General features: G+C 46.1%; 1 protein-coding gene and 1 long non-coding RNA gene across 5 annotated transcripts in view; one reads left to right on the forward strand and one right to left on the reverse strand.

Annotated features, from left to right (window-relative positions):
* The window catches only part of DOCK1 (dedicator of cytokinesis 1), a 273,681-nt gene extending 258,219 nt beyond the window's left edge, over positions 1 to 15,462 (reverse strand). For all 4 annotated transcript variants that reach the window (XM_053949419.1, XM_053949420.1, XM_053949418.1 and 1 more), the window contains exon 1: positions 15,135 to 15,462. In XM_053949419.1, coding sequence (XP_053805394.1) covers positions 15,135 to 15,180 — 46 coding nt within the window. In that variant the 5' untranslated portion in view covers positions 15,181 to 15,462. The remainder of the gene's footprint in view (positions 1 to 15,134) is intronic.
* On the forward strand, positions 15,382 to 26,760 carry LOC128791628 (uncharacterized). The gene is made up of 3 exons (XR_008432092.1): positions 15,382 to 15,466; positions 25,403 to 25,511; positions 26,492 to 26,760. It is a non-coding gene; the product is annotated as an uncharacterized LOC128791628 (long non-coding RNA).
* Positions 26,761 to 27,531: the final 771 nt, after the last annotated feature.

Here is a 27,531-nt window from a genome sequence, read left to right on the forward strand (position 1 = left end):
CTGGTGGTGAGTCAGGCCACATCCTCCAGCTGAGGGCCCCCAGGAGAGCAGAAGTGACCACAAGTGGCAGAGCTGCAGCTCCACACCCTGATGTGTCCCCATCCCTGCCCTACCCTGGCAGCAGTGCTGCACCCAGCCCATCCTCAGCCCAGGGGCCAGCCTGCTCAGGGACAGCAGCAACTCCAACAGCAGGGACAGCCCCAGAAGTCCTAAATCCAGCCACAGAATCCCAAAAACTCCATCAGCAGCAAGGCCAGCCCCAAGAGAAGTCTCAAATCCAGCCACAGAATCCCATCCCAAAAACTCCATCAACAGCAAGGACAGCCCCAGGAGAAGTCCCAAATCCAGCCACAGAATCCCAAAAACTCCATCAGCAGCAAGGCAAGCCTCAAGAGAAGTCCCAAATCCAGCCACAGAATCCCAAAAACTCCATCAATGGCAAGGACAGCCCCAGGAGAAGTCCCAAATCCAGTCACAGAATCCCAAAAACTCCATCAATGGCAAGGACAGCCCCAGGAGAAGTCCCAAATCCAGCCACAGAATCCCAGAATGTCTAGGTTTGGAAGGGAGCTCTGGAGATGATCCAGTCCATCCCCTGCCAAGGCAGGTGACAGGAGCACATCCAGGAGGGTCTGGAATGTCTCCCTTGGACAAGGAGGCTCCATGTTCTCCCTGGCAGCTGTTCCAGTGCTCTGCCACCCTCGTGGAGAGGAGCTCCTCATGTTGAGTGAAACACCTCATGTTTTAGTTTATGTCCAACACACGCACAGGTGCAACATCCCAAATGCCACAAGCTCACTCTTCAATCCAGGGAAAGGGATTCAGAAACCCTCAAGTCCTTCCCAACACAGCACTCCAGGCTAAACCCACACAAATGATGTCAAAGCTCCCCTGGCCCAACTTGGTGCTCCAGGAGGCCACAGAGCTCCCTGCCAACATCCCTGAGGCATCAGCCCCCTAATTCTTCAAGCCTCTTCTTTGCCATGGCAGGAAATTCTTACTGCACTAAGAGGGTGTCTTTTACTAAGCATTACTACAGCAGTGAGCTTAATGGCACAACTATATTTTAACAGGCATTTCAATGACCATAAAAATCAAGTTCCAACACACTGGAAGTCCTTTTGCACTGCTGTGGAAACAAGAAAAAAAAAAACCACAATTCACTGCCACACCAAGCTGATGATGCAGAGCAAAGAGCCTAAAGCAAGGAGGAAATGAGGTGATGGGAAGATGCTTTCATTTCCTACTGTTCTTCCTCCTCAGTATTTCTACAAGGGAAACCAAAACGAAAATTCCTCTGTTCCTGTCTCAGGAAAGCCTCTGGAATGGGAGAAAAAGGATGAAGGGAGTTTGAGGCTTTTTACACATCAAGCCTGACTCAATTTCTCTGCCATCACATTATCAGGCTGTCTCCAACAGCAAGAGTACAGACCCCAAGTCAAAGAAACCCCAAGGAACTTGTTCTGCTTTCCCCAAAGGAACACCCAGGGAGAGGAATGAGCTGCTGGGAGCCCCAGCAACACTTTCCCCCTCTCTCCCAAAACAGCCAGGCTAGGGCAGAAATGGGGAATCAGCGACGCTTTTCCTGAATTTGCACCTCACGCCGGAACTGGGGGGAAAACGTCACCATGGGAGCCAGTCAAACAGCGCTGAATGCATTCAAAGATAAGAGCAGCATTTTGCAAAAACAGGGAAAAATTGTTTTGCTCCAAAGCAGGGGCAATCACATGCTCCGGGCGGCTTCCAGCGGACTTGGCTCGGCCACTGGCCCTAACAAAGGGTCACTGTCCAGCACTGGGGCAGCTCTCACACAGAGTTCATATCCCTGAAATTCCAATTTCCCCACCTCAGAGAATCCTGTGAACCCATACCAATTTTTGTTTTCACTCTGGAAGAAATAAGGAAATGTAACTGGTATGACCCCACTGTTCATTAAAGACCCAGCATCACGTTTTGCTCCATAAATTCAGACTTCTGGGAAGGGGGAAAACCAGAGTAGGGGAACACCCTAAATCTCTGCTTCCAGACCTTGAGCTCCATAATTTTGGCACAATAAGAACCCACCTGTACATTCACAACCATTCACTTTATCATGAGTTAATTTCATAATTCTAAAGCCTTTTCTAGCCTAATAACTGAATATTCTGAGTTGGAAGGGACCTACAAGGATCATCAAGTCCAACTTTTTATTATTATTATTATTTAAATTATCAATGATTTTTAATATGTATATAGTGTAATCAATTAATATTTTCAAGTTGGGGTAGCCCAGTAATCGATCCCAGATGTACACAGGAATTCCCAGGTGAGAACTTGGCTCCCCACTGCTAAGACACCCTTCAAGCCTACTGAAACACATCAAAAATAACAATTATACTTCCTTCCCTCACTGCCCTGAGCCTCCAAATTGCCCTTGTTAATTCAGAATAATTCAAAGCTGTAACTCCTTCCTTCCCAAGCACAATCACCCAAGGAAAATGTGTTTTAAAAATGCCCTGCTGGTCATACTTTAATGCCAGGAGGGTGATTAAGGTGCCACTAACCCAGCAGTGACTCGCTCACCTCTGCTGTAAGAAAGGGAGTATTTTTATTATTCTTTCCCCCTCTTTTGGCAGGTTCTTTTCCCAGCACCACTCCACGAATTCCCTGAAAAAGGGGGAGGTATTAGCAGCCAGCACATGCCCTGGGCAGAGCCAGCTCCTGGCCAAGGAGCAGATCCACGCTGCTCCTAGCACTGCAAACAACGGCTTCAGGGGACTCATTTCCCTGCCATGATTCCCCAAATCTGCTTCAATGTCTGCTTGGAAAGCTCCAACAGGCAGCAAAGTTTGTGCTAGACTGGACAGTGTAACTTTCACCTTAAAACATTTGCATCCCTCGCTGAAAAAATACTGCATTCATCTAAAATCAGTGGTTTTGTCTCAACTCTTCAACTCGTCTCCACTTGCAGCACCTCTACCTGAAAATAGAACTACTAAAAAACCAAATTAATGACAGCCAGCACACTCCACACTCAATTCATATCCAGCAAAGCAGCTCGTTTTTGATCTATAAATCACACATTTTCCCTGGCTACGTTTGGGGAAAGCATCCTCAGAGACACCAGGAGCACTCAGCAGTGGGACCTGTGATGGGAAATGTGGGGAGAATATTTGTGCAATTTTCCTGGAGGAATCTAACTCAGTCCTCTTGCTAAGCAGCCTTCACTTTTCTGGAGAAAAACAATTTAAACCTTAAAAATGCTTCTTGCTCCATGAATGGCCCAAGAACAAGAAGAAGCTGCTGCATGCAAAGGTAACAACACAAACTCTGTCTTGTGCAGATGCAGCAAAAAGGGAAACAATTGTAGAACTCAAGATTTTATTAGTGATCACCAGTATTTCACTTTTCACTCACTTTACCCAGGCATTTCGCAAAACTGTCACTACCCATACCCTGAAAACCTAAGCTGGCACACAATTATTCTAGTTCCTCTCCACAAAATTATTTCATATTTTCCACACTTTTAATATAAATGTTATGGAAGCATCCCGACAGCCCTTTACAAATATAATACATGAACTCCTGGTCTTAAAAGTTTATATTTTGATTTAAGAACAGCACGCTGTGTTATAGATGGTATCACACCCAGACTGTAAAAGCTTGCAGTTATGCCAATATTTTAAATATTCAAGCCCCAAAAGTACTAAAGCTCCTGGTTTTCAGCCAAGAACGCGTTCACCTTTGTGTGCTCTAACTGTGGAAACTGCAGCTGTTGCAGGAAGCCCAAACTGTACTTTCTGTGTTTAAGGCAAAATCTGAACCAGTTCCATCAGTCATCACAGCCCAGTAAATACACAGAGGCCTCCTCTGCGGCACCAGTGACTGATAAAAATCAATTAATAAATCACTTCAAGAATACATTCAACTAGAAAATCAAACCAGAGCTGATCCCACACAAAACTTCCAACAATGTCAGCAGCACCACAACTGAGTCATTCTCTCAAGTCTTGAGTAAAATGTGCTTATCTGGCTATATCAAGTATTTATTTTTTGGGAATAACAATTCCCTCCCCACAGAGCTCAAAGCAAGACACTGTAGTCACTCCTTGAAGAGTCAACTGATTCTTAAGGGTTTGGGATGTTTTTCCCAAAAACACTTTGCTAATCTTTTAATGATTCTGAGGTCACCCAACAGTCAGCCCAGCACCCTGGTGACCACCAGCCCATGTCCCCAAGTGCCACATCCACACGTTTGGGACACTTCCAGGGATGGGGACTGCACCACTCGCTGGGACCCCATCCCCAGTATGGCTGCAGCACTGGTTTCACCAAGCCTTTGCCATAATCTTGCACAAGCACCACCTCCATCAACATCCCAAACCTGGGATTGAGCAGGAGAGGCACCAGACAGAACCCAAAGTCCAATTCCCATAATCAGCACCTTAGAGACAGATCAAGACCTTATAAAAAAATTCCTCACCCATGAGCACCTCCTGGAGCTCTTCAATGCTCAAGCAATCCCATCTAACTGCAGATGTCCCTGCTACCAGATGAACATCTCATGTGTCTTTTAAATCCTTTTAAGAGTCTTTGTTCCAGACAAACACTCAAGAAAACAACCAACAAATACAAATGAAGTGTAGTGTAATAAATACCAAAAAATATCTGGCTGTGCATCAGAAAGTTTGGAGTTGGTGTTTTGTCCCATTTGACTCACACACTGTGGAAATTACTGGCCAAGAAACATCTCTGCACCACAAAAAATCTGTTTTGATCTCCAGCCCCTTCAGTGTCAGCAAGGACAGCTGTTTCCTCACCAAAAAAGCTCCATGACTGAAATCTCTGGAAAAAGGATCTTTATCCAGTGCTTTGTCACATGTCACTAAATTAATTTGACAAAGGAGCCAATGCCAGCTGTTTGTGAGGCAGTCCCTGTGCTCCAGGAATTCTGAGCTGCCCCTGTGCACACTCCTGCCATGGCCTGGACAAAATGTTTGGCTCTTTTATGCCCAAATGTCAGTGAGCAGCACCAAAAAAGGGCAGAGCAGCACAGTGGAGGTGACAGAGGTGGCACACAGATTGTCAGCAGCTACAGAGGTGTTGCTGACAGGCAAGGACAGAGCTGGATCCTGCCACGCCAAACACAAACCTTCCACAGATCAACTCTGATGTGAAACAGAAGCCAAAATACCTCCAAAATTTGTTTTAAAAAAATTAAATTGCCACAAACTTTTTTTTTTTTTTTTTTACACCCAGTTTGAGTCACACCATTTACCCTTCACACTGGAAACTTCAGAGATCAATCCACAGAAGGAAAAAAAACAAAAACAAAAAGCCAACCCACATGATACACCAGGCTCAGACAGAAGGAAATAAAATAGGCTCTCAAGTCTTCTTCACCTAAGATTCTTGGTCAAAGAAAGTGATGGACTGATGGAAATATCAACATCTACCAGTCATGGCAAGAAAAAATATAAAAAACAAGACAGAGGCAGTATAACAATGGGAAAAAGGTGAGCAGGAAGGAAGGAATTCCTGCAGGAATGACAAGGTAACAGGTGATGCCTGCAGAAAATTGGTGGGAATTTGTAAGGACAAAAGAAGAGAAATAAAGGAAAAATAGAGGCTGGGCACCAGGTAACATCACCACTACCTCGGGCTAGGCAGAGCATACTAAAGGCTTGAGTGTAAGCATTATTTTCTATATTAAAGCTAGAAATGAGCCATGGAGTGATGCAAAAGAAAATAATTCTCCCACAGCACCCCAAAGCAGCAGGAAAAAGTCAAAGCCAATCAAACAACAGCTGCTGGACACATCCTCAAAAGAGTAATTAAAGATTTCTTGTCGTGTTGATGTTAGTTTTCACTCATACACTCCCACTTTGAGAGACTGACCTCATATTTATCAACAGAAACATTCCCACAGGCCCTTATCTCTAACTTCCCTGGCCCAAGTGACACATTTCACCATCTCTGCACAGTGCAAGCCCTCCTTCACAGGACAGCATTTCCAGGGCATTCCAAGCCCTGCTAATCCCCAGCCCTGGCAGGGCAGGATTTGCTCGCTGCAGTCACAGGCACAGCAGATTTTCCTGAAAGCCAGAGTCCTTCTCAATCCTTCACCATCTGCCTCAAGACTCACAAACTCAAATTCTCATCAACAGCTCCCATCTGGCTCAGCACGGGGAGATTTCCTGTGGCAGGCTCTACTACAGGAGCACTTTTTTCCTATTACCAGTTGCTTCCACTTCATTTCTGATCCACAGACAACACTGCACGCTCTGCATGAAGCAACTCCTCAATAAAAGCACCCAACTCCCTGCCCTGAACCATTCCCTGCTGCCAGAGTCTTTTCCTGCAGACCAGCTGGCACGATGAGGAGGATGCTCCAGGCTAAAGCAGCAGCTGGGAGGCAGGGAAGGCAAGGGTGGAGCTTCCCATCATCCTGTACCTCTGCCCACTCCCAGAGGCACCAGCAGCACTGGGGCTGGCCATGCTCTCCCTTAATTCTGATTTTTTTTCCTTTTATTCCATGCATGAAAATTGGGGAAACCCTCCCAACACAGCCCAGTTGAAGGTTTTTGGGCACAGCGTGGACTCATCTGTTCCTTGTCCTCCTGGGAAATTCAGGTCCTGTTCCGAGTCCTGGTTTTCCTTTTTATTCCATGCATGAAAAGGGGGAAAATCCTTCAGCCCAGCTGAAGGTTTTTGGGTATGGTGTGGCCTCAGCTTTCCTTGTCCTCCCAGGACATTCAGGTCCTGTTTTGAGTCCTGTTTTTTCCCTTTTAGTCCATGTATGAAAATTGGGGAAAAAAACTAACACAGCCCAGCTGAAGGGTTTTGGGTATGGTGTGGACTCATCTGTTCCTTGTCCTCCTGGGACACGCAGGTGCTGTTTTGAGTCCTGGTTTTCCTTTCTATTCCATGCATGAAAAATTGGGAAAACCCTCCTAACACAGCCCAGCTGAAGGGTTTTGGGGATGGTGTGGCCTCAGCTTTCCTTGTCCTCCCGGGACACTCTGGCCTTGTTCTGAGTCCTGGTTTTCCTTTTTATTCCATGTATGGAAACGGGGAAACCCTAACACAGCCCAGCTGAAGGTTTTTGGGCACAGTGTGGCCCCATCTTTCCTTGTCCTCCCAGGACACTCGAGCTCTTTCCCTCACAGATGTTATTTTATTCCATCCAGCTCCCAGCCGGTGACGCCGGCACTTCCGTGCTTTGTTTGGATAAGCAGGAGGAGGAAGGCAGAGCAAACACAAACACCTCAGGCTGCACTTGCAGAAGGCATCTGCGTGCCTCAAGAGGCTCTCAGGTATTTCAGAGGCTCTGTGTTGGAACCCTGGATGGCTGAGAATTTTAGACTTTCTGGGTTGAAGGGCACAGACCCCCAAGAAAACACTGCACTCAAACTAAAACAGCAAAAAAAGCTTCCAAAATTAACTAATAACAGTAAAATAAGTGTATAGTTTAAATAGAAGTGTGTAATGTCACATAGTAAAAAACTTAGATTTTAAAGTTTTAAAATATAGTAATATATATATAAAACTAAGTTTTAAAGCAGTAACTAGTCCTTCTTCACGAGTTTAAGTAGTATTTTGTAATTAAACAAAAAAGTCCACAGAGTACAGAACACGAGTAATTATTTAAGTTAAAAATAAAAACAAAAATAATTTGTGTCATTTCTTAGTTTTTCCTTAACAAAACCTTATAAAAACAGCTACAAAATCATTTTGCCGCTTGTTAGTAAAAGACTGCAAAACTCACAACTTACAAAACTGTAATGTAAATAAGAAGTAATAAACATCTAAATCCCAAAACACCATCTCATACACTTTCAATCCCAACCCTAACCCAAACAAAAACAATAATAATCAACATTAGCCCTGTGCTCTCTCCAGTCCCAAGCGCCCACCCTGCACTGCCAAATGTTCCAAATGCTCTGCCAGAACCAGCCAGGAGCTGCCCAGCTCAGGCCAGGAGGTTCCTCCTCAAGGGAGATCATTCCTGACGCCCTCCCCACGTGGGCCAACGAGATTTTCCCAAAACCCCCAGCCCTGCTCAGCCAGGCAGCTGCTCCAGCAGGTTTTCCACCTCAATATTCAGTAATTTCTGCAGCACATCCATAGAAGTGGCACAGCCACTACAAGAGCAGGGATGTACAAGCAGAGTGCCTCAAAAACCCAAGTGCCTACAAGCACAAACATTGATTATGTACAATTTTGCTGCCATTCCCATTCAGAAATCACACAGCAAATCCTGTTCCACTCACTACTCCACTCAGTAGTATTTTCTACTAGGGAACACAAAGGTATTTTGCTACTCCAACACCCTCAAGGCAAAAATCAGGCACCAAAACCCTCTGCAAACATGTTCTAAAAAGGGTTGTGCTGAAATAATATAAGCAGCACTCGAAATAAATCGGCAGTGCTAAAAAAAAAAAAAACCATACAAAGAACCCCAAATTCACGTATGGCAGCCAATGGTTGCTTCAGTTCTTCACCCATCTGTTTGTTTTGTTACATAGAGGGTACATGATTACACATAATAGTTCTCAATGCAACTATTTCAGTTTAGTCACAAAGCTACACAGAGCAGAAAAATATTTCCAGAGATATTTCATATTTCTGCTGATGAAACTGAAATGCAGCAACTGCAGCTTCTTGTATTGCAAATCTTCCCATCAGAAATCAGATTTAATGCACAAATTACATAAATATGGGCAGATAATTCTATAAATACATAAATGTTTGCACAACTACAGCCTGAAAAGGGAGAGGAAGTTTCAGAATTACAAGAATTCTCTCTTATTGAACATTTTTTTGGTTTAGACAGGGTGTGATTTCAATTCCTCCTCCCCCAAGCTAAAGGAGGAAAGTATTCCAATAACTCATCAAGGAATTCATTAAAGCCTTACTCAGAAAATTACTATTGTCAGAACAGCCTGGGGGGCCACCACAGGCTAGGAAACAGAACTAAAACCACTTTTAAGTTTAATAAAAAAGAAAAAATCTGACTTGTCAGTGGTCCACCACCCTGCCAAAGAATACCCATAAGTAGGAGCAGCTCCACAGAGAATTCTGAGGAAGTTTTGGACTCACAGGAAGTCAAAGGGGAGAGACAAAACTGACACCTTGGATGGAATAAATTCTTGAAAACTGGATTGGAGGCAGTCTCTTGTTGGAGCTTCCATTCATTAAAGAGGATTCAGCTCCAGCTATTTATCTCCAGCTGGACACATCCCCAGGTGTTTAACAAGAGCTATTGGATTTCAGTCCTGCAGGACCACACTGAAGGATCACACAAAGCAAAGGATCCTCCACATGCTCGACAGCCAGCACAGGACAAACTCCAGGAACACCAATATTTGAAGGAAAAATTGCCCCAACTCTTACTCCTGTAGCTGCAAGCTGACAGAGGGGCTTCCTGGAGAAAGTCTGATTTTAAGTTGTCTGTTTTTTGCCCCCTCTCCTTCCCTGAAGCTTTGCCTTTGCAGAAAGGAAAATGCCTTTGTAACACAGAGAAATCTGTGCCAAGTGTGGCAAAGAGCCCAAAAGCAGCATTGTGTGGGTGCACCTAGGTCAGGCATTTCCAACAGAACAGATAAAGGGATAATTACAAAACCCACCAAGGTGCTACTTCAAGTCAGAGAATCCCACAATGGTTTGGGTTGAAGGGACCTTAAAGCTCATCCCATTCCACCCCTTGCCACCTGCCTTCAATTATCCCAGTGCTCCAACCCCATCTAACCTGGCCTTGGGCATTTCCAGGGATGGTGATACCAAATCAAACACCTTAAATCAGCCCCCTGACTACTGTCACTGCCATACCTGCATACCATGTAAAGTGTAAAAGTTCACTTTTCTACCTCCTTCTTTATTTTATAGGATAAAGAGTAAAATCACCAGCTGAAAATTCCCTAAACCAACTGAAAACTTCCTTTGCAAAGTTAAATAAAAGCTCTGTATTATGGCCATAAGCAGCTGGCTACCTGAAGTCAGTTTGTGCCCTGTGAGAAAAAATAATTCCTGGAAAAACCCATCAGGACTCATTTCTCAGAACAATCCCAGCTTGTAATGCTGTTGCTGACCTGGATGAAAACAAACAGAAGTCCACACTCCCTTCCACTTATCTGGTGAGGTTATCCCTCTCCAATCTGTTGTTTGCAACAAACGTTTATTGACAGAGAACAATAGTGGCTGCTGAGCAAACTGGGAGGAGCTGGGCACAAGCCTGCAGTCCAACTCAGGTCATTCCTGTAGGAAAAGGTGTGGTGCATCTTCCAGCCCCTGCCCTCTGCTTCAGGAGGTGCCAGGGATGGGGCAGCACAGAAATGCAACCCTCAGCAAGCAGGGAATTAAAGGGTATTGGAAAATAGAACCATGGAATGGGTTGGGTTGGAAGGGATAATAAATCCCATCCCATTCCACCGCTGCCATGGCAGGGACACCTCCCACTGTCCCAGGCTGCTCCAACCTGGCCTTGGGCACTGCCAGGGATCCAGGGGCAGCCACAGCTGCTCTGGGAATTCCTCCCCACCTTCACAGGGAACAATTCCTTCCCAAAATCCCATCTAATCCCATTCTCTGTCATTTTAAAGCCACCTCTCCCCTTGTCCTGTCCCTCCATCCCATTTTCCTTGTCAGTTCCTTCAGGCACTGTAAGTCCACAATGAGGTCACCCCGAGGCTTCTCTTCTCCAGGCTGAACAATCCCAGTTCTCTCAGCATTGCCTCCCAGCAGAGGGATGTACCAAACAAAACCCTGATCTGGGAGTCCATGGGATGTGCTGGTCCTAGGAAACTGAACCTGCATGTGCTCACTCCAATGCTCTGATCAATGCAGCAGCAAATCTTCCACGGACATTTTACACTTCCACTTTTGCTCCACGGGTTTGGGATGTGTCACAGCACAGCCCTGCTGTCACTGACAGCAGTCCCCTGTCCTGCCAGGCAGCTCCAAACCTCAGAGCACAGCAGCACTAAAATCACCAAGATTCACTCCTAAGATGCATCTTTTTCAATCTCCTTCAAATGTTTCCTTCCCTGCTCTGAGGCACAAATGCACATACGATCATCACCTTAAAAAAGAGTCCCCACATGCCACCACAGCTCCTCACAGCCTGGGCTGTGACTCCAGGGTTCCACAAAAGCCTTAAATCTGTCCTAAAGCACCACAGTCCTCCCTGAAGCAGCAGAAGAGAAGCAGCAGTACTCAGCTGTAGGATTTACTCTTGATAAATCCTTATCCCCCCCCCCTTCAGAGACATTACAAGAGCAAAGCTCAGCTGCAAAACTTTTAAATCATGATCATTCTATCACCTCTTAGTCCACCAGCTCCTTAAAGCCCTCCCCTAATAATAAAATGTATCTATTTCTATGTACCTGGTGGGAAGGTATTTCCATAAACCCCTTTGGAAAAGCTATCCCAATCTCAGAGAGGCACTGAAACACTCTGACCATGAAGTGTGGCCAGTGTCCCCACCTAAAATTAGGCTTGGTATGATTTGCCAAGTCATGACACACAACAAAAACTCACCAGGAGCAAACAAAAACACTGGAACTCACTGAATTTGGAAAAAACCTCCAAGAGCATCAAGTCAAAGTCCAATCCCTATCCCACTTTGTCCCCAGCCCAGAGCACCAAGTGCCACATCCAGAATTTCCCTGGACACCTTCAGGGATGGGGACTCAAGCTCTGCAACTGGGAAGTTCTCCTTTTACATCTGACCATCCAAGGGCATGTAGTACTAATTTTCTGTTTCACCATTTATTCAATTAAAAAAAAAAAAAAAAAGGATTAAACTACCACAGCAGTGATCTGACTACTCCATATGAACACAAACCTTTGAACACAAAGGCATTTTAAATATCGTATTTTTTAACCACAGCAGCAGCAGTTCTACCTCACTGCAGTTCTCAGCCCAAAGGGGCAAAGAACAGCAGAATTCAGGATTTGGAAACTACCACAGCCCCTGTGCACTGTCTCAGAGGGGCTGGTCAGGCTCCCAGACCTCCCAAAGCAGCTCCTTACATCCCTTTTCCCCAGCAGAAGGAAAAGCACCAAAATTACAAATCTCACATCACACTAAAAGCAGGGAACGGGAGACTGAGCAGCCACACTCCACGGCCACTTTGTGACACTGAGGGGACACAAACAGCTCTCAGGACCCTCTGGAAGCCTCCGATGTCCCCGTGGAGGAAGCCACACACCCACGTGGTGCCCTCCACACAGCCACACTCCTCCCCACCAGCTCAGGGCAAGGGATGAAAAGCAGGATTGAGAGGAAGGCCAAGGATCTGCAGCACTGGGAGCAGGGAAAAGCTCCTCCAAGGAAGCTGATCATGTCCCCGTTCCGCCTGGCTCCCCGCATTTTACCCTAATATCCGTATTATCCCATTAGATCCACACCCATTCCTCCTGCAGCCGAGCCCTGAACTCTCTCAGGAAGCAGAGCTGAGTCACTCTCTCAACTGCCTGCTGAGATAATGCCTCTGCACAGAGGCTTGGGGCAGCAAATTCACTTTAGAGGCATGCAGGGCATCCAGCAGCATCCCCAAATCCCACTGTGGGAGCGCTCCTTAACACACCTGTGTCCTACCAGCTGTCACTACAGGCTTCCTGGCATCACTCCTTCCAGCTGCATCACAGCCAGCAAATCTTCACCCCTTGAGATGTTATGAAAACTCTGTTGTGCACAGGGATATACCAGAGGAGGGGGAGAAGGGATATGAATGTGTTATATAAGCACATGTGTGTATTTTATATGTACACGTCTCTATATACAGACATATGTACATTTCTGAGTTCCCACTGCTGCGGAATAAACGTAACCACAACAACACACCTTCCTGATATTTCTGCTTGGGGAAGCCTGCACAGAGAATCCCAGAATATTAGGGGTTGGAAGGCACCTCCGGAGATGATCCAGTCCATCCCACCTGCAGCAGGTGACACAGGAACACACCCAGGTGGATCGGGATGGCTCCACGCCCTCCCTGGGCAGCTGTTCCAGAGCTCTGCCACCCTTCATGGAAAGAAGTTCTTCCTCATGGTGAGGTGGAACTTCCCCTGGCTTAGTTCACGGCCACTGCTCCTCACCCTGCCACTGATCACCACTGGAATGAGTCGGGCACCATGCATTTGGAGATACTTGCATGGATTGGTGAGACACCCAAAGCACTGTACACTATGTTTCACTAAGTCCCATTAGCATTCCTATTAGGGATTTTCTCCCTGACAGACAATACTGAGTCAACATCAGCCCCAGGACTGGTCATGGCAAATAGGAAGAAAAATATTCTCAAGTCTGAAATTTCAGGTTAACAGTGTTGTCTCCAATTCTGTTTGGAACTACACAACTGCTGCATCAACCTCTCCATCTCCACAACATCCAAAAAATAAAACATCAGAAGACTCACAGTGCCCTTTCTTAACAACATAAAGGTCCATAGAACACATAGAACCAAAGTGAATATTCATTTTCTTTAGGAGAACACCCATAAAAAGACGCTATTCCTCCCAAAGCAGTCTATAACAGAATGGCACAGGCAGTGAATCCAATGTTCAATTATCTCTAAATTTGATTTAGCTCCTTGTGACACTTCATCCACTTCCAACTCTCACATCCCTGTCACACAGCAGAGAAATCCCTGTTTGGTGAGGATCTCAGCCTCCTTGCAGGAAAAAGAAAACAAACTATCAGAGAAACATAAATCTACTATAAAACCATTACAAACACCTCTGCAGAGCAGTGGACACAAAAAATACCAACCAAGCGCATCGCCTTGGGCTTTCTCAAACTGGAAGGGTTTTTTATTCTTAAATCACATTTAAAACCAGTTTTTTTACTACACATGCAATCCCCCACACCGGAGATGCAAGTACACATAAACTATGTTATGAAACAATCAAGTCTATTTCACTTTTTTCTCTCATGTCACTTTCCAATCAAGACATTCCTGGAAAGCTGGGCCTGGGCAGTCACTCCCACCACAGCACCAGCCACGGAGCTCCTGCAAAAGAGGAACTTGCTCTTGAGAGTTGCTGGGCTGTAATATCAGCTCATACTACGTGACAATTCAGTCACTCCAAAACACCAGGCAGAAAGTTTGGAAACTTAACAAGTGACTGCCAGCAGTGGCATTTCTGCTTCCCTGTGCTTGTCCTGCATCCTCAGCACTGGAATCACCCGCAGGTCCCACACACTGGAATTGGGCTTTTCTAGTAATTTTCAAAAGCCAAGCTGTGGTTTCCTAGGGACATGCACACAGAATTTAAAATTAATTCCCACAATTCACTCAGGTTTTACTCGGCCCCAAAAACTCCCTTCTTCCTGCTCGCTTTTTTTATGAGGCTTAGCTGTGCATTTCTATGAAAAGGTGTTCCTCACAATCAATCCAGCCCAAGAACTGCGGTGGGCATTGAACTTCCCGTTTCCAATTTGAATAGTCAGATTTATTATTTCCTTCCCCCAGACAAACGCTCATTCACGCCAACAAAGTTTCCTGCACTGAACCCCCGAAATAAAACCTTTTGCTCCAAAGGCAACATCTTTAAACTCGTGCCGGGCCCTCTCGGCACAAACCTCACGGGGGTTCGGTCCCGTTTAGTCCCAGCGGGGATGTGCGAGCCACCAGCTGGGAACAATCCCCCTCTGTTCGAGCGGGACGGAAGGAGCGGAGTGTAGGAAATGGATCCCGGCGCGCAGGGAAAGCCCTGATCTGCATCAGCATCACACTCCGCAGAGCCCAGAGCCGCGCTGCCTGCGCCTCGCACGGAGGGACAGCACACGGGGCACGGGCTGGGCTCCCACAGGAGCCAGCCTGCGAGCGCATCCCGCTCCGCCGCGGGGAGCGAGAGCCCGGCGTGAAAAACAACCCCGAGCTTCTTCGCTCCGCGCAGCGCTCGGGGAGCGACAGGAACGCAGCGGAGGGAGAAAGGCAACTTCTCCCAGCGGGGCACGGCGCTCCCGGCCAACTCCTCGAGTTCCCGGGAGCCAGGAGGAGCCGGGCGGGGGAGGCAGGAACCGGAGGGGAACACCGCGCTCCAGCCCGGCCGCGGAGTGGAGCGGGGAGCCGGGCAGGGACGGGGAGGCCGCGGCCGGGGGGTGCCCCTGTGCGCAACAGGCGGGAGCGGGGCGGGCGCGTCCTCACCTACGCCGTACTTCTCCTCCCTTTTGGTGGGCACCCAGCGGGTCATGGCGCCGGGAGCCGCCGGGATGCCAGAGCCCCGCTCCCTACGCCGCCATTTTCCGACCGCGGGACGGGAAAAGTTTCTCCCGACGGCGGAGTCATGTGGTGCGGGCGGAGCCAGCCCGGCCGGGCCCGGCCCGCCGCCCCTCGGCGGCCCCTCCGCGCCCGGCCCGGGCCGGCCAGCGACGGGAGCGGCTCCGCACAAAGGGAGCGCCTTCCCTGCCCCGGTTTGATTCGTGGTGCGCCTCCGCCTATTCCCGGTCGTGTCCCAGGTGCACCCGGTCGTGTCCCAGGTATACCCGGTTAAGTCCTAGGTGTACCCGGTTATGTCCCGGAACGTCCCCATCTATTCCCGGTTAAGTCCCAGGTACACCTGGTTGTGTCCCGGTATCTCCCCGCCTATTCCCGGTTGTGTCCCAGGTGTACCCGGTTGTGTCCCGGTATCTCCCCGCCTATTCCCGGTTGTGTCCCAGGTGTACCCGGTTATGTCCCGGTACCTCCCCGCCTATTCCCGGTTGTGTCCCAGGTATACCCGGTTATGTCCCGGTATCTCCCCGCCTATTCCCGGTTGTGTCCCAGGTGTACCCGGTTATGTCCCGGTATCTCCCCGCCTATTCCCGGTTGTGTCCCAGGTGTACCCGGTTGTGTCCCGGTATCTCCCCGCCTATTCCCGGTTGTATCCCAGGTATACCCGGTTATGTCCCAGGTATACCCGGTTATGTCCCGGTATCTCCCCGCCTCTCCCCGGTTGTGTCCCAGGTGTACCCAGTTGTGTCCCGGTATCTCCCTGCCTATTCCCGGTTGTGTCCCAGGTATACCCGGTTATGTCCCGGTATCTCCCCGCCTATTCCCGGTTGTGTCCCAGGTGTACCCGGTTGTGTCCCGGTATCTCCCCGCCTATTCCCGGTTGTGTCCCAGGTGTACCCGGTTGTGTCCCGGTATCTCCCCGCCTATTCCCGGTTGTATCCCAGGTATACCCGGTTATGTCCCAGGTATACCCGGTTATGTCCCGGTATCTCCCCGCCTCTCCCCGGTTGTGTCCCAGGTGTACCCAGTTGTGTCCCGGTATCTCCCTGCCTATTCCCGGTTGTGTCCCAGGTGTACCCGGTTGTGTCCCGGTACCTCCCCGCCTATTCCCGGTTGTATCCCAGGTATACCCGGTTATGTCCCAGGTATACCCGGTTATGTCCCGGTATCTCCCCGCCTATTCCCGGTTGTGTCCCAGGTGTACCCGGTTATGTCCCGGTATCTCCCCGCCTATTCCCGGTTGTGTGCCGGGTGCGCCCGGTCGTGCTCCCTCCCAGAGTCTCTGGCCGCGTCCTCCCCGGAGGCGCGCGTTTAAAACAGAGGTTTTTTTGCAATGTTTGGAGGTTGCCGTGCGGGACCTGGGCGAGCCCGGGCCAGAAGAACCTTGTGGGGCTGAGCGAGGCCGAGTGCGGGCGTTGTAGCTGGGCCGGGAAAAGCCCCGGTACCGATGCTGGCTGGGGGAGAACCGATGGAGCAGCCCTGGGAGAAGGGCTCGGGGTCTGGTGGTCAGAGCTGGACGAGCCCCAGCCATGCGGGGAAAAAACCTCGAGTCCCGGACTGATCCCACTCCACGGGCAGTACGGAGGAGGGGAATTCTGTCCTTCTGCCCCGCTCAGGTGAGGCCCCACCTGCCGAGCTGCCTCCAGCCCTGGGATCCAACATCCAAAGGACGTGGAGCTGCTGGAGCAAGTCCAGAGGAGGCCATGGGTACACCCCAAGGGCTGGAGCCCCCCTGGAGCTGGGCTGGGGGTGCTCGCCTGCAGAGAAGCTCCAGGGAGAGCTCAGAGCCCTCAAGGGGCTCCAGGAGAGCTGGAGAGGGACTGGGGACAAAGGATGCAGGGATAGGACCCAGGGAATGGCTTTAAGCTGTCAGTGGGTCGGTTTAGATGGGATATTGGGAGGGAATTTTTGGCTGTCAGGCCCTGGCACAGGGTGCCCAGAGCAGCTGTGGCTGCCCCTGGGTCCTTGAAAGTGTCCAAGGTCAGGTTGGATAGGGCTTAAAGATTATAAACTTTCTGATTTCTAGACCCAAGTCCAAAATCTTGCCCAAATCTAGCATCTCCTGACTAATTAAGTGTGGAATAAATGATTACAAAAGAACAAGCAAGGCAAGTGAACTTCCTGTTCTCAGTCCCTGGAGTCTCAGAGACATCCAGGACTGTGCTTTAAAAAAAATATAAAATGTAAAGCCTTTAGGAAACAGAAAATAAAGTGTGTAAAAGTCAAGAAACAGCAGAGGGCTAACACTTAAAAGGAATAAAGAGAAGTGAAATGACAGACTGGCTGTCATTTGCTAGGATTAGTCCTCTGCCAAAGGGGAAGCCCTTTAGCACAAATTTAAGGATTAAGATAGATCCAGGGTTGAATCTTTTTTCTCCTTATTTTCTTGTGTAGTATGGATGGCAAAGGACCAGTTTCTGCAGCAGCACTTTTGCTGTCAGGTTTTGAGATCAAATACTCAGACCCCTGAACGAGTCTGCTCCTCTTTCCATGTACCTTCCCTTTTCCCACCCTCGGGATTGGTTTTCCAGGACATCACCATGTGTTCAAACTCATCCAGGTTTTATTGTAGCTGTCCTGCAGAATGCCAAGGGGTGATGGAGCCAGCTGCTGCACCTTTCTTCATTCTGCCCAGGAGTGAGGACACCAAAAGGTTCTCAGAGCCGTGGCTTGTCCTCCTTATCCTGCACTAATGGATCAACGATTTAGAGCCTTCCCAAGACAGCTTTCAAGGGAGCTCTTTGATTTCACACCTTTATTTTCACAAGGGAAATCAAAGTGAATTGACTGAAATGCTGGATGTGCTCACTCTGTGCCTTTAGTCACCTTTGGTTTTCCACAGCAGGGAAAGTGAAACGTAATAATATTTATTTCCAGCTATGAATATTACACCCTTTTATACAACTGGTGAGTTATTTTTGTGGTGCTCCTATATATATGCAGCAAAACTGCCAGAGCTGCTCAGGCCTCAGGTGCTTTAGGGATTTTTGAGGCTATTACTGGAGCAATCTGTCAATCTGGAAGCTGATTGACTTTTCATTTACATCACTGATAACCAGGAATCACTTCTGTGGAACCGTGGTGGCTTTGCAGGTCTGGGGTGTGAGCAGGGGACACAAAGCAGCACACTGACATTAATTTAAACCTGTAGTTAGTTAATGAATGAGTTATTGCTGCAGTCTGTCCTTTCTGGGCCTCAAGGTTCAAAGCTGAAATGTGTTTGTGTCTGTTCTGAGGGAGGCCAAGGGAGCACTCGTGTTTCCCTTCCTGAGAAATGTGCTGCTGCCAAGCTTTCTTCAGGTGTTAACCAAGAGTTAAATTAAATTCTCCCAAAATTTGGCACTCCTTAGTCCCAGCTTACCTTTATATCTGCACTAAATGGGAATTACATGGACACCAAAGATCAAGCACAAGCCTAAGGCAGGGAGCGCCAGGTTCAATAAAATGAAAGTTAAAGAATTACTTATAACTTCTACATATTAAATCCATTCAATAGCACAATTTATGTTGATGTCAGTGAAAAAGAAGAGGTTTGTCCTGTTGTCTGATCATGATCTGTAGCAAATATAACAGAGCTGGTCCCGTGACCACCATAAAGCCTCACTGCTACTGATGAGGGTCTATATTCATTTTACTGCTTTCCACATTCTCATTTTAATGAAAACGTGTTACAAGTAGAGCTAATGCTATTAAAAGTTTGATAGCCAGTAAAAAATGCTTCTAATTCACAATGCATAAATATCCCAATGCTGGGGTTTTACAGCTAGGAAAAAATGGCAATTTTTGGACTGTGATGTGGAGAAAATAAAAGATTTTTATTTTTTCTCCAGCAGACGTAATATAAACTGTCCTGAAAAAAACATTTTTCATTAAACTGTAAAATGTTCAAGCTGACATATTTTACATGCTTAGACATAATATATTTCTTTGCACTGCGCATGTGGGTTTTTCATTTATTAAGAGGAAACTCAAAAATGCTTCTTTCCACAAAACCTGAAAGTTTTATCGCATCCTTATGTCAACTCTTGGGGTTCTCATCTGATTTTTTTAATGCATCACACAGAATTGGAGACACTTCTCTTGGAGCAAAGGAACATTCCTTTTCATTTCTCAGTTCCCAGAAATCCAAATGCAGTATTTGGCCATGAATGGTGTTTGAAATTCTTGTCACAGCATCTTTTCTAAAGGATGAATGGAAACAGAGTTGCTGCCCTGTTTGAGACAGATTTGCAATAAAAAAAAAAAAGATATATTCCACAAATGTACAGATATGATCAAGATTTATTTCGTGTTTATTGCAGATGACTACACCAGGGGAATGTTTGTTCCATCTCAGTTAAATATCACAAGTTTTTGTAGTAATTTCTTTTCATTGACAGGCCTTGTAGGTAAATTCAGCATTTTCAGACAAAACACATAAGTAGTTGTCGTGCACCCACAGTGCAAATTCTTCTTGGAAATATTCCTCCCAGGAGGAGATGGGTGGACTTATAAAAAAAGAATGTAATCACTTTTTGGCTTTTCTGTTTGCACTAAAGATATTCTGTTGGAAATGTTATGGCTTCCATTCCAGCTGCTGATCATCTGTTTTTGCTGTAATTTCCACGAGGGCTCAATGACCTCTGTGTCTGTGACTGGCTGCATGTTCCATGTTTGGGTGTACACAAAATAAGAGCTTTTTACACCTGGTGGGAAGAGGCTTTTAATAAATGCTCTGGTTTACAATGTATTGCAATGAATCAGAACAGAAATAAAATTACATTTATGAGTTTGTGTTGCAAAAATGACTTCAGCCTTGGCTTTGCAGATAGCTGTTAAATGTCTGATTAGCTTGGGGGTCTCTTGCAGGTGAAAGTGAACCACTTCCAGAGACAATTAAGAAGCCAAATTTGCATTTCCTTTGACATTCCTGCTGGCTTCTGTCAGCCAAGGTGTGGCATTCACAAACCTGGACAAAGTTTGGCAAGAGCTGGAGGGAAGTTTTGTGTTCTTGAAGGGTGCTCAGTAATCTTTCCTCTCCCTCTCACTTTCATAGAAGCATTTTGATTCTCTCTGGGTGTGTCTTCAGCTTTTCTTCCAGCAGGATGACATTTGGGATGCCCAACACGCTGCATGCAGGGCTGAATTTGCCAGCAGAAGTGTTCAAAGGCAACATTTGAATTTATTTAGCTCCTGGAATGGCATTGCACTGCTGTAGGCTGTTTGAGAAGGGTTGAAAAGACCATCTCTCCTTCCATCCTGCTGCCTCCATCAGCAGTTTCTGCCTCCCAGCATTTGAATTTTTATATTCAGAGATTATGGGGCTATTAAGGATTTAGAGGGTGATTAATTATTTCTTTCAGAGAGAAGTCCAGAAAAGAGCTGAAGATACTAATTTATTAAGTAATATTATTTTATTAAACTGTTTGTATTTTAGCCTAAAAAAATGGAGCTTGGCTGTACATAATGAAAGGGATTGTTTCCTAAATTATGTTCCTTCAGACTGTGCTGCTGGAAGTGATAGAAAACAAGGAATCTTCAGAGGGGTTGGATGTTTAGATGCAGATGTGTGAACATCTCCCAGGTACTCTTTACAAATGCACAGAGGTTCCCAAAGTGATGTGGTTTTGGAAGGATGGGATTATTATGGATACAGCTTCGTTTATACCCTGGTATTTCATCCTGTGCTCTGTAATAAAAAGTGCTTTACCCTGCCACAATAAATGGAAGCAGCTTCATGTCTGCAAAAGGGGGAAATCTGATTTCTGGCCATGCCAGAGCGTGAGGTTTTGCATTCTTCAGGGAGATTTATGGTGGGTCAGTGCTATCACTGTGTGCTCTGAATAAACACCATTTACATAAAGAGCAGATCTTTTGTCAAAGCCATCTCAGGCATCACCATAAGGACATTTTATGTGATGTCTTGGGCATTGGCTCGCAAGCTCTTTCCCTACAGGGTTTTTTTACCCCTTACCCTTCCCAGGATGTTCATTCCTGCAGGACTGAGGCAGCTGAAATCCTCTTGGCAACTGCAGGTTTCTCCAACTCTCTGCAGCCAGAAATTTCACCAAATCTAAATAAACTTTTTTTACTCCCAGCTAAAGTGCTTACTAACAGGAGGAAGATACCCTCGCTCACGTCAGCGTTGTTAACTCCAAAAGCACACAAAAGTTAATTTTTTAGCAGTTCCTTGCACAAACTGAGCTTTAATTCTTATAAATAGTAACAGAGTCAGGAATATCTTTGCAAATATTGCAGTCAAGCCCAAAGCAGTTCAGGAACAGGGCTGTACAAATTAATCTAAAATACAAATCAACTTAGAGTTCACTGTTGTGGGAACCTGCTCCTCTTTGCAACACCTGTGAATAACCAACAGTACAAGGGTTTATGTGCTTGTGGGGGTTTTCTGTTGGTGTTTACTGGTACATTTTTCATGTATCTGATATCTACACTCAAAATGAGATTATGAACTCAATTTACAAAACTCTCAGACAAATTCAAATATAACTGACAAAGCAAAAAGCTGGATGTAACAAGTCAGGGATGAATCATTCCCAGAGAGTCAGTAAAGTTTAACTGCATCAACTCCAACAGATCTGTGATCTTAAATCTGTGTTCAAGCTCACAGTGAAAATAAAGAGCATTTTCCAAAGATGTTTTCTGGGACTGTATTCTGGTAAAGCTGTTACTTATTAGAAGCCAAATAATGATGACACAGAAGAGTGCAGGCTGGAGTTGCAAACATCCATTATTCCTGGTAATAAGGCCCAGCACTCTTGTTGCACTTAACATTCTGAAAGCACTGAACAAATATTAACTCTCTCTTGTGATCCAGGGAGGTTTCAGGATCTCCATTTGCAAGGGGGAGGCAGCTGAGCTAAGGCCAGCTTTTTAAAGTGTGACAGGCATTCAGAAATTGAGAAACTCAGAATGCCAGGCCACTTGTGTCACCTCCTGATGATATGATTTTCCTGAGGCCAAAAGTGACACGTTAGCTGGGGCAGGGTTAGACTGGATGATTTCCCCAGCCTGCAGAAAATGTTCCCTCTCATCCTTTGATGAACAATACTAGATGACAATGAGAAATGACAGAGAGAGGGAACATGATGTACTAGCACCTGCTAGAAGGTTTGAAAAACTGGTTACTGGAGTATGGAGTGGTTGAAGCAACGAGGAAAATGAGATTGTGGGAACAAAGAACCAGCTGGGATTCACAGGAACCGCCTCCACGTATACAACGTTAATTTCTGAAGGGGAAAAAAAACACCATCACATCAACTCTCTACCCAAATTTTCTCCATCTGAGCCCTTGGAAGACCAAGTTAGGAAGGGATGGGAGGGTGCCAGGAGGCTGCCTGTAGTGCAAGAAGCTGACATGGCTTTTGGCAAGGGATTGATCCAAGCAGTTGGCAAACCCTGCTCGGGGAGTTGTGCAGCACTGACAGGGTCTGGGGGCAAGTGGTACCATTATCTCTCCCTGGCTGCTCTCCAAAACTGGGTTTCTAAATGGATTTCTCACTGCAGACTCTGGTAGGCTTCCCTACCGAGCAGGATTGGTTTCCTAAAGAGTCTTTAAAAAGCTCTCTCAGCTGTGCCTTAGGACAAAACCTTTTTTCTGCCTTTCGATGGAGAGTTCAGTTCAGGCACTCTCAGGGGAGATGATGGGCTGGCAACTCCACACCTTCCACCTGGGTTGCCATGGTAGGTCCAGCTCCTTTGGGAAAATCCCAAATAACTTTGTTTAACCTTGTAACTCACAAATGACTGAAGCAGCTCGAACTGGCTTCTCCAAAATGAGGTGTGATCTTCCCCTGGGGACAAAAAGCAAGTCAGAAACTCAGCCACTTGTTTGATCTTCTGTAAATCCTTCCCTGTGAGGGTGGACAGGCCCTGGCACAGGGTGCCCAGAGCAGCTGTGGCTGCCCCTGGATCCCTGGCAGTGCCCAAGGCCAGGCTGGACACTGGGGCTTGGAGCAGCTTGGGACAGTGGATTCTTTGCTTCTTTTTTTTTTTTTTTTTTGCCAAGGTCAGGATTAAATGTGTGAGAGGGTATTTCTTGTTGGGACTCAGATGTTTATTAGTTCTTGTCTATGTCACAGTCTCACAAACCCTGAGTTCTGCAGCACTTCACTCCAACAAACTAAAAATGGAGCCCCATCTCTCTTTCTACAAGGCCTTTTAAGGATAAACTGTCTAATTAAGAAATGACACTTAAATTATTTTTATTTTTAACCCAATAACCAACCACCTGTGCCCACAATGTGGCTTTTTTATCCAATTGCACAAAACTACCCAAACCCATGGAGAAGAAGGTGAAGGACCAGCCTTGGCCCTAAAACCTCCATCTTGTTTTATATATATTACTGTATTCTAAACCCTGAAACTCTGAGTTCCCCACCCTGTGCTATCACACACTTCTATCCAAACTCCACCCCCACAATCCCAGTGCTACCATTCCATTTTGGAAGCTTCTCCACAGCCTCAGGTCAGTGCAGAGCTCTCCTGGGGGTCAGTGCCTGGCAGCACAGAAAGTCTGGAATTCTCAGCAAACAGGGATCCAAGAGAAGGTGTCCCTGCCCATGGTAGCAGATGGAACTGGATGAGCTTTAAGCTCTTTCCAACCCAAACCACTCTGTTTCTATGAATCCAGGTGAATTTTTCTTCCCCTGGTGTAAGAGCCAGGATTCCTGGAAAGTGCAGGCAGGTGTTTGCTGTGCTCTGCACGAGGCTCAGGCTTCCACGTGGAGCACGGAGCTGTTTGGAGTTGGCTGCCAGTGAAACAGAGCCCCGTTCCTCCTTGGAAAAAAAGACAGCAGCTGATCTAATGCTCAGTGCCTTCCTTTTGTCTGGCTTAGGAAAACATCTCAAAATTCTCTCCTGTCATGTTGGAAAAATGTCACATTTTCATTTCCAGCAGGCTCCTGCACTGAGATGAGTCAAACACAATAAAGCTGATATCTGTATTCCTGAGCTTGCTCTGCCTCTGCCCAAACTTCAGCTTACAAACTATTTATGTGGAGTTGTTTGGAAATGGAAAGTTGTGAGTGCTGTTCCGGATTCTGTAATCAAAAGTTGTTTGTGTCAGCCACAGGAGCTACTCACCAGTGTGTGTTGACAGTGGTTGAAATGGAAATACAGCAGCCCTTGTCTGGAAATGGAAAAATCTTCCTCCTCATCAGAAGCCTCCACCTGAAAAACATTGATTTACTTGTTTGACAGAGAGAGAAACACTGATAAAACAAACTGAGTTCCAGGCCATTTTCAATGTTCATCATCTATCTGTCTATGAAAATGTACTTTTATCTCTAAAATACACATATTTCTGCAATAAAAGTATTAATATTCTGGACGGGAATCCAATTTTATCTTTAAGCAGCATTTGCCAGGGATTGTTAAATCATATAATGGAAGCTTTGTCTAGACACATTTCTCAGTGGCCAACTTAATTTTTTTTACTTTGATTATTTTTAATGTATTTCTCGGAAGAAAAGGTCCTAATAAATTTGTTTACAACCTTTTCTGGAAACTATGTCAGTTTTATAATGTTCAGCTCTGGTAATAATTTTTCTAACCCAAGCCCTCTATTCTTGGAGTCTGAGTGTTCTCCCAGAGAGCCTTCAGCTGAAAGTTCCCTCAGATTGTTATTAAAAAAGTTATTAGTTTTTTGGTTTTTTTTTTTGCAAGTGAAACATTATGAAGTGTATTACTTGGAAAGGAGCAAAGCTTTCTTTCAGTGACTGCAGGATGTTTCCGTGTGATGATTTTCACTATGAGTTATTAACATAAATTGCCTGGGTGTATTTCACAGTGGAAAATCCAAATTATCCCCATTATGAAACCTGGGACAGCCTCAGCACCCAGGCAGGGACCAGGACACGGCTTCAAAGTCTCAGCAGTGGTTGTTGCAGCAAAGGGCAAGATATTTTTGTGCAGCATTTTTAAAGCTGCTGCCTTTGTCCCGTCGCCCCTGGCCTTGGTCCAAGCTCCCTGAGATCAATGGAAAGGCTCACGTGGATTTTGGGGGGATTTAGCTCTGGCCCAGCTCTTTAGTGAACAGGTTTCAGGTTTTAGACCTCTCAATCACAAGCATTCAAGCAAGCCTGACAAAATGTTTCTGCTTTCCACAGGGCTGCAGGTGCTGCTCCTGAGGCTCATAATGTCACCTTTGCCTCTGTTTCTCAGAGCTCTTTATTAATGAAGTATTATTTTCTTCCACTGGCCAGGTGTGCACCTCAATCACCTCAAAGCCATTAAAGAAAGAACGCCAGGATGGTTCTAAAAAGCTGAAGTGGCTGCATGAAGCTGGATTTTCACCAAAGGCCGTGAGTTCATGTAGGACACCTTTCCTTGGCTTGGGTTGTTGGGGGGTTTTAAGTTAATTTTTGAATCTTCCCCTGCAGCATTATCCTGTTTTAAATTTAATTCTGTGTAAATTCAGTCTGTGGTCTCAGTCAGAGAAGGAGAAGTGAAACTGGTTGATTGGGTGAATAGAGGAGAAGGATTCCTTCCAGGATTTGGAGCTTCCTGCCTCCCACAGCTTTGGGGGATGTTGGGAGCTGTCCCTGCCCTCCACACAGCGGGGACAGGGGACACGAGGTGCTCCTTGGAGGCTCCCAAATGTGCCAAACCTTCCTATTTAGAGGGAAAACATCACTTTGCAAGGCTCCAGTCATCCCAGTGTTCCCTGCTGGGGAAGGCAGCAGCCCCAGGAGGGCTCTTGGATTGCTCTCCCCCTCTGGGTCCATGGGCTGGGACATTTCCAAGGACATTCCGTGGATGACATCACCTCTGCTTACAGGAGGGAGTGTGGTTTCCATGGCCACACTTCCATCCCCTCCATCTCCCTGCCTGTGCTGCCACCTTAAACACAAAGGATTCACTTTCCAATTTGGAGAGGTCTGAGCTTGTGCATCTCAAAGCTGTCACACCTTGATTGCTCTTTCAGTGCTTTAAAAACTCAACTTCTACCTCGACTGCGGAGCAAGAAATATTTCTTCCTTGAACTCCCTGCATTTATACAGCCCTCTGTCTTTAGATTAGACAAGCAGATACAAGAATTGTCTTGTAAAATTGTAGTTTCCCTTTAATAAGCCACTCTGACAGGCAATTATTCATGCAGTCTGCTCGGTGCTAAATGTTTTTTCATGCTGTGCACCCCTGTCTCTTGATTGCAGGAATGCACTCCTGTGAATTATAATTATGAGTAAATATGAACTGGTGTGCAGGAAATGATTTACTAGGCCTTCCATTGCTACATGCTATTCATTCTCCTTTCCTAACAAATAACATGTTTTTTTTTTTTCTTTCTGTAGGTTTTTAAGTGTTTACTGCAAGTTATTTTGACAGAAGTTGGTGAAACTCTGCATAAAGAACCTCTTTGGTGACAAATTGTTTTCTAACGTTTCAATTTCAGGACAAAAATGGCAAGAAGGTGTTAAAGATTGGTGCTGGAATATTAAATATTATGCAGACATAACCATGTGCATCCAATTCACCTTGATAATTATCCCATTTTCAGATACTTTCAGATAAACCACAGGCTTGTCATACTTAATAAACCAGATATTCCCTCATGATTAAAAAAAAAAGAAGTCTGATCTCACTCTTTGTAGATCTTTGTGTATTTGGGGATAGAGAGTAAAACTCTAAACTATATAAAAACTCTGCAATAATAACCATTTTGCTCTTTGGCTTCAAATGTGAGCTGTGTGATAGAAATACAACAGGAAAGCCCAAAAATAGACAGAACATCGTGAGCCTTTCAGCATCTAAAGTTTTCTTCCTCTCCAGGCAAATCCTGTTGACAGAGATGTGGATCCTCAGAGAAAACAGTGGAGGTTCTGTAAGGTTCAGAGTTGTATTTAATTTTAGAAATAGTATCACTTACGTGGGTATGTAAAGAAGAAATCGTGTCAAGCAAAGATGACTCCTTTTTAAATTAAATCCTAAATTAGTGGGAGAAGGCAAGGCAGTGTGTGAAAGCATCTAGAATTTACCACAGCATTCGACACGGCGTGTCTCACAATTGTGTTTGACAAATGAGTCCAAGTGGATTATGTAGAAATGCAATTATGAGCCCGAGTAATTGGCTAAAGGATGTGATGATCGACAGGGGAGTGCACTCCTGGGCCCACACAGGACATTACTGGCATTTCACCACACCCCGAGGAAGGAGGTTTGTGGTGATAATAATTTAACTTTGCTTGTGGGGTTGTGTACCTGGCAGAGCTGAGGATTCAGGGGGGTTGGAGAAATATTCTTCCCTTTGTTGCTGTCGAGCTGAAGGTGTGGAGGGCAGCAGAAATGCACGGCGTGCCTCTGATCACAAATGCAGCTGCAGCTTTCCCGAGTC

Source organism: Vidua chalybeata, chromosome 8 (genome assembly GCF_026979565.1).
Source record: "Vidua chalybeata isolate OUT-0048 chromosome 8, bVidCha1 merged haplotype, whole genome shotgun sequence".
In the NCBI taxonomy this organism is placed as follows: domain Eukaryota; kingdom Metazoa; phylum Chordata; class Aves; order Passeriformes; family Viduidae; genus Vidua; species Vidua chalybeata.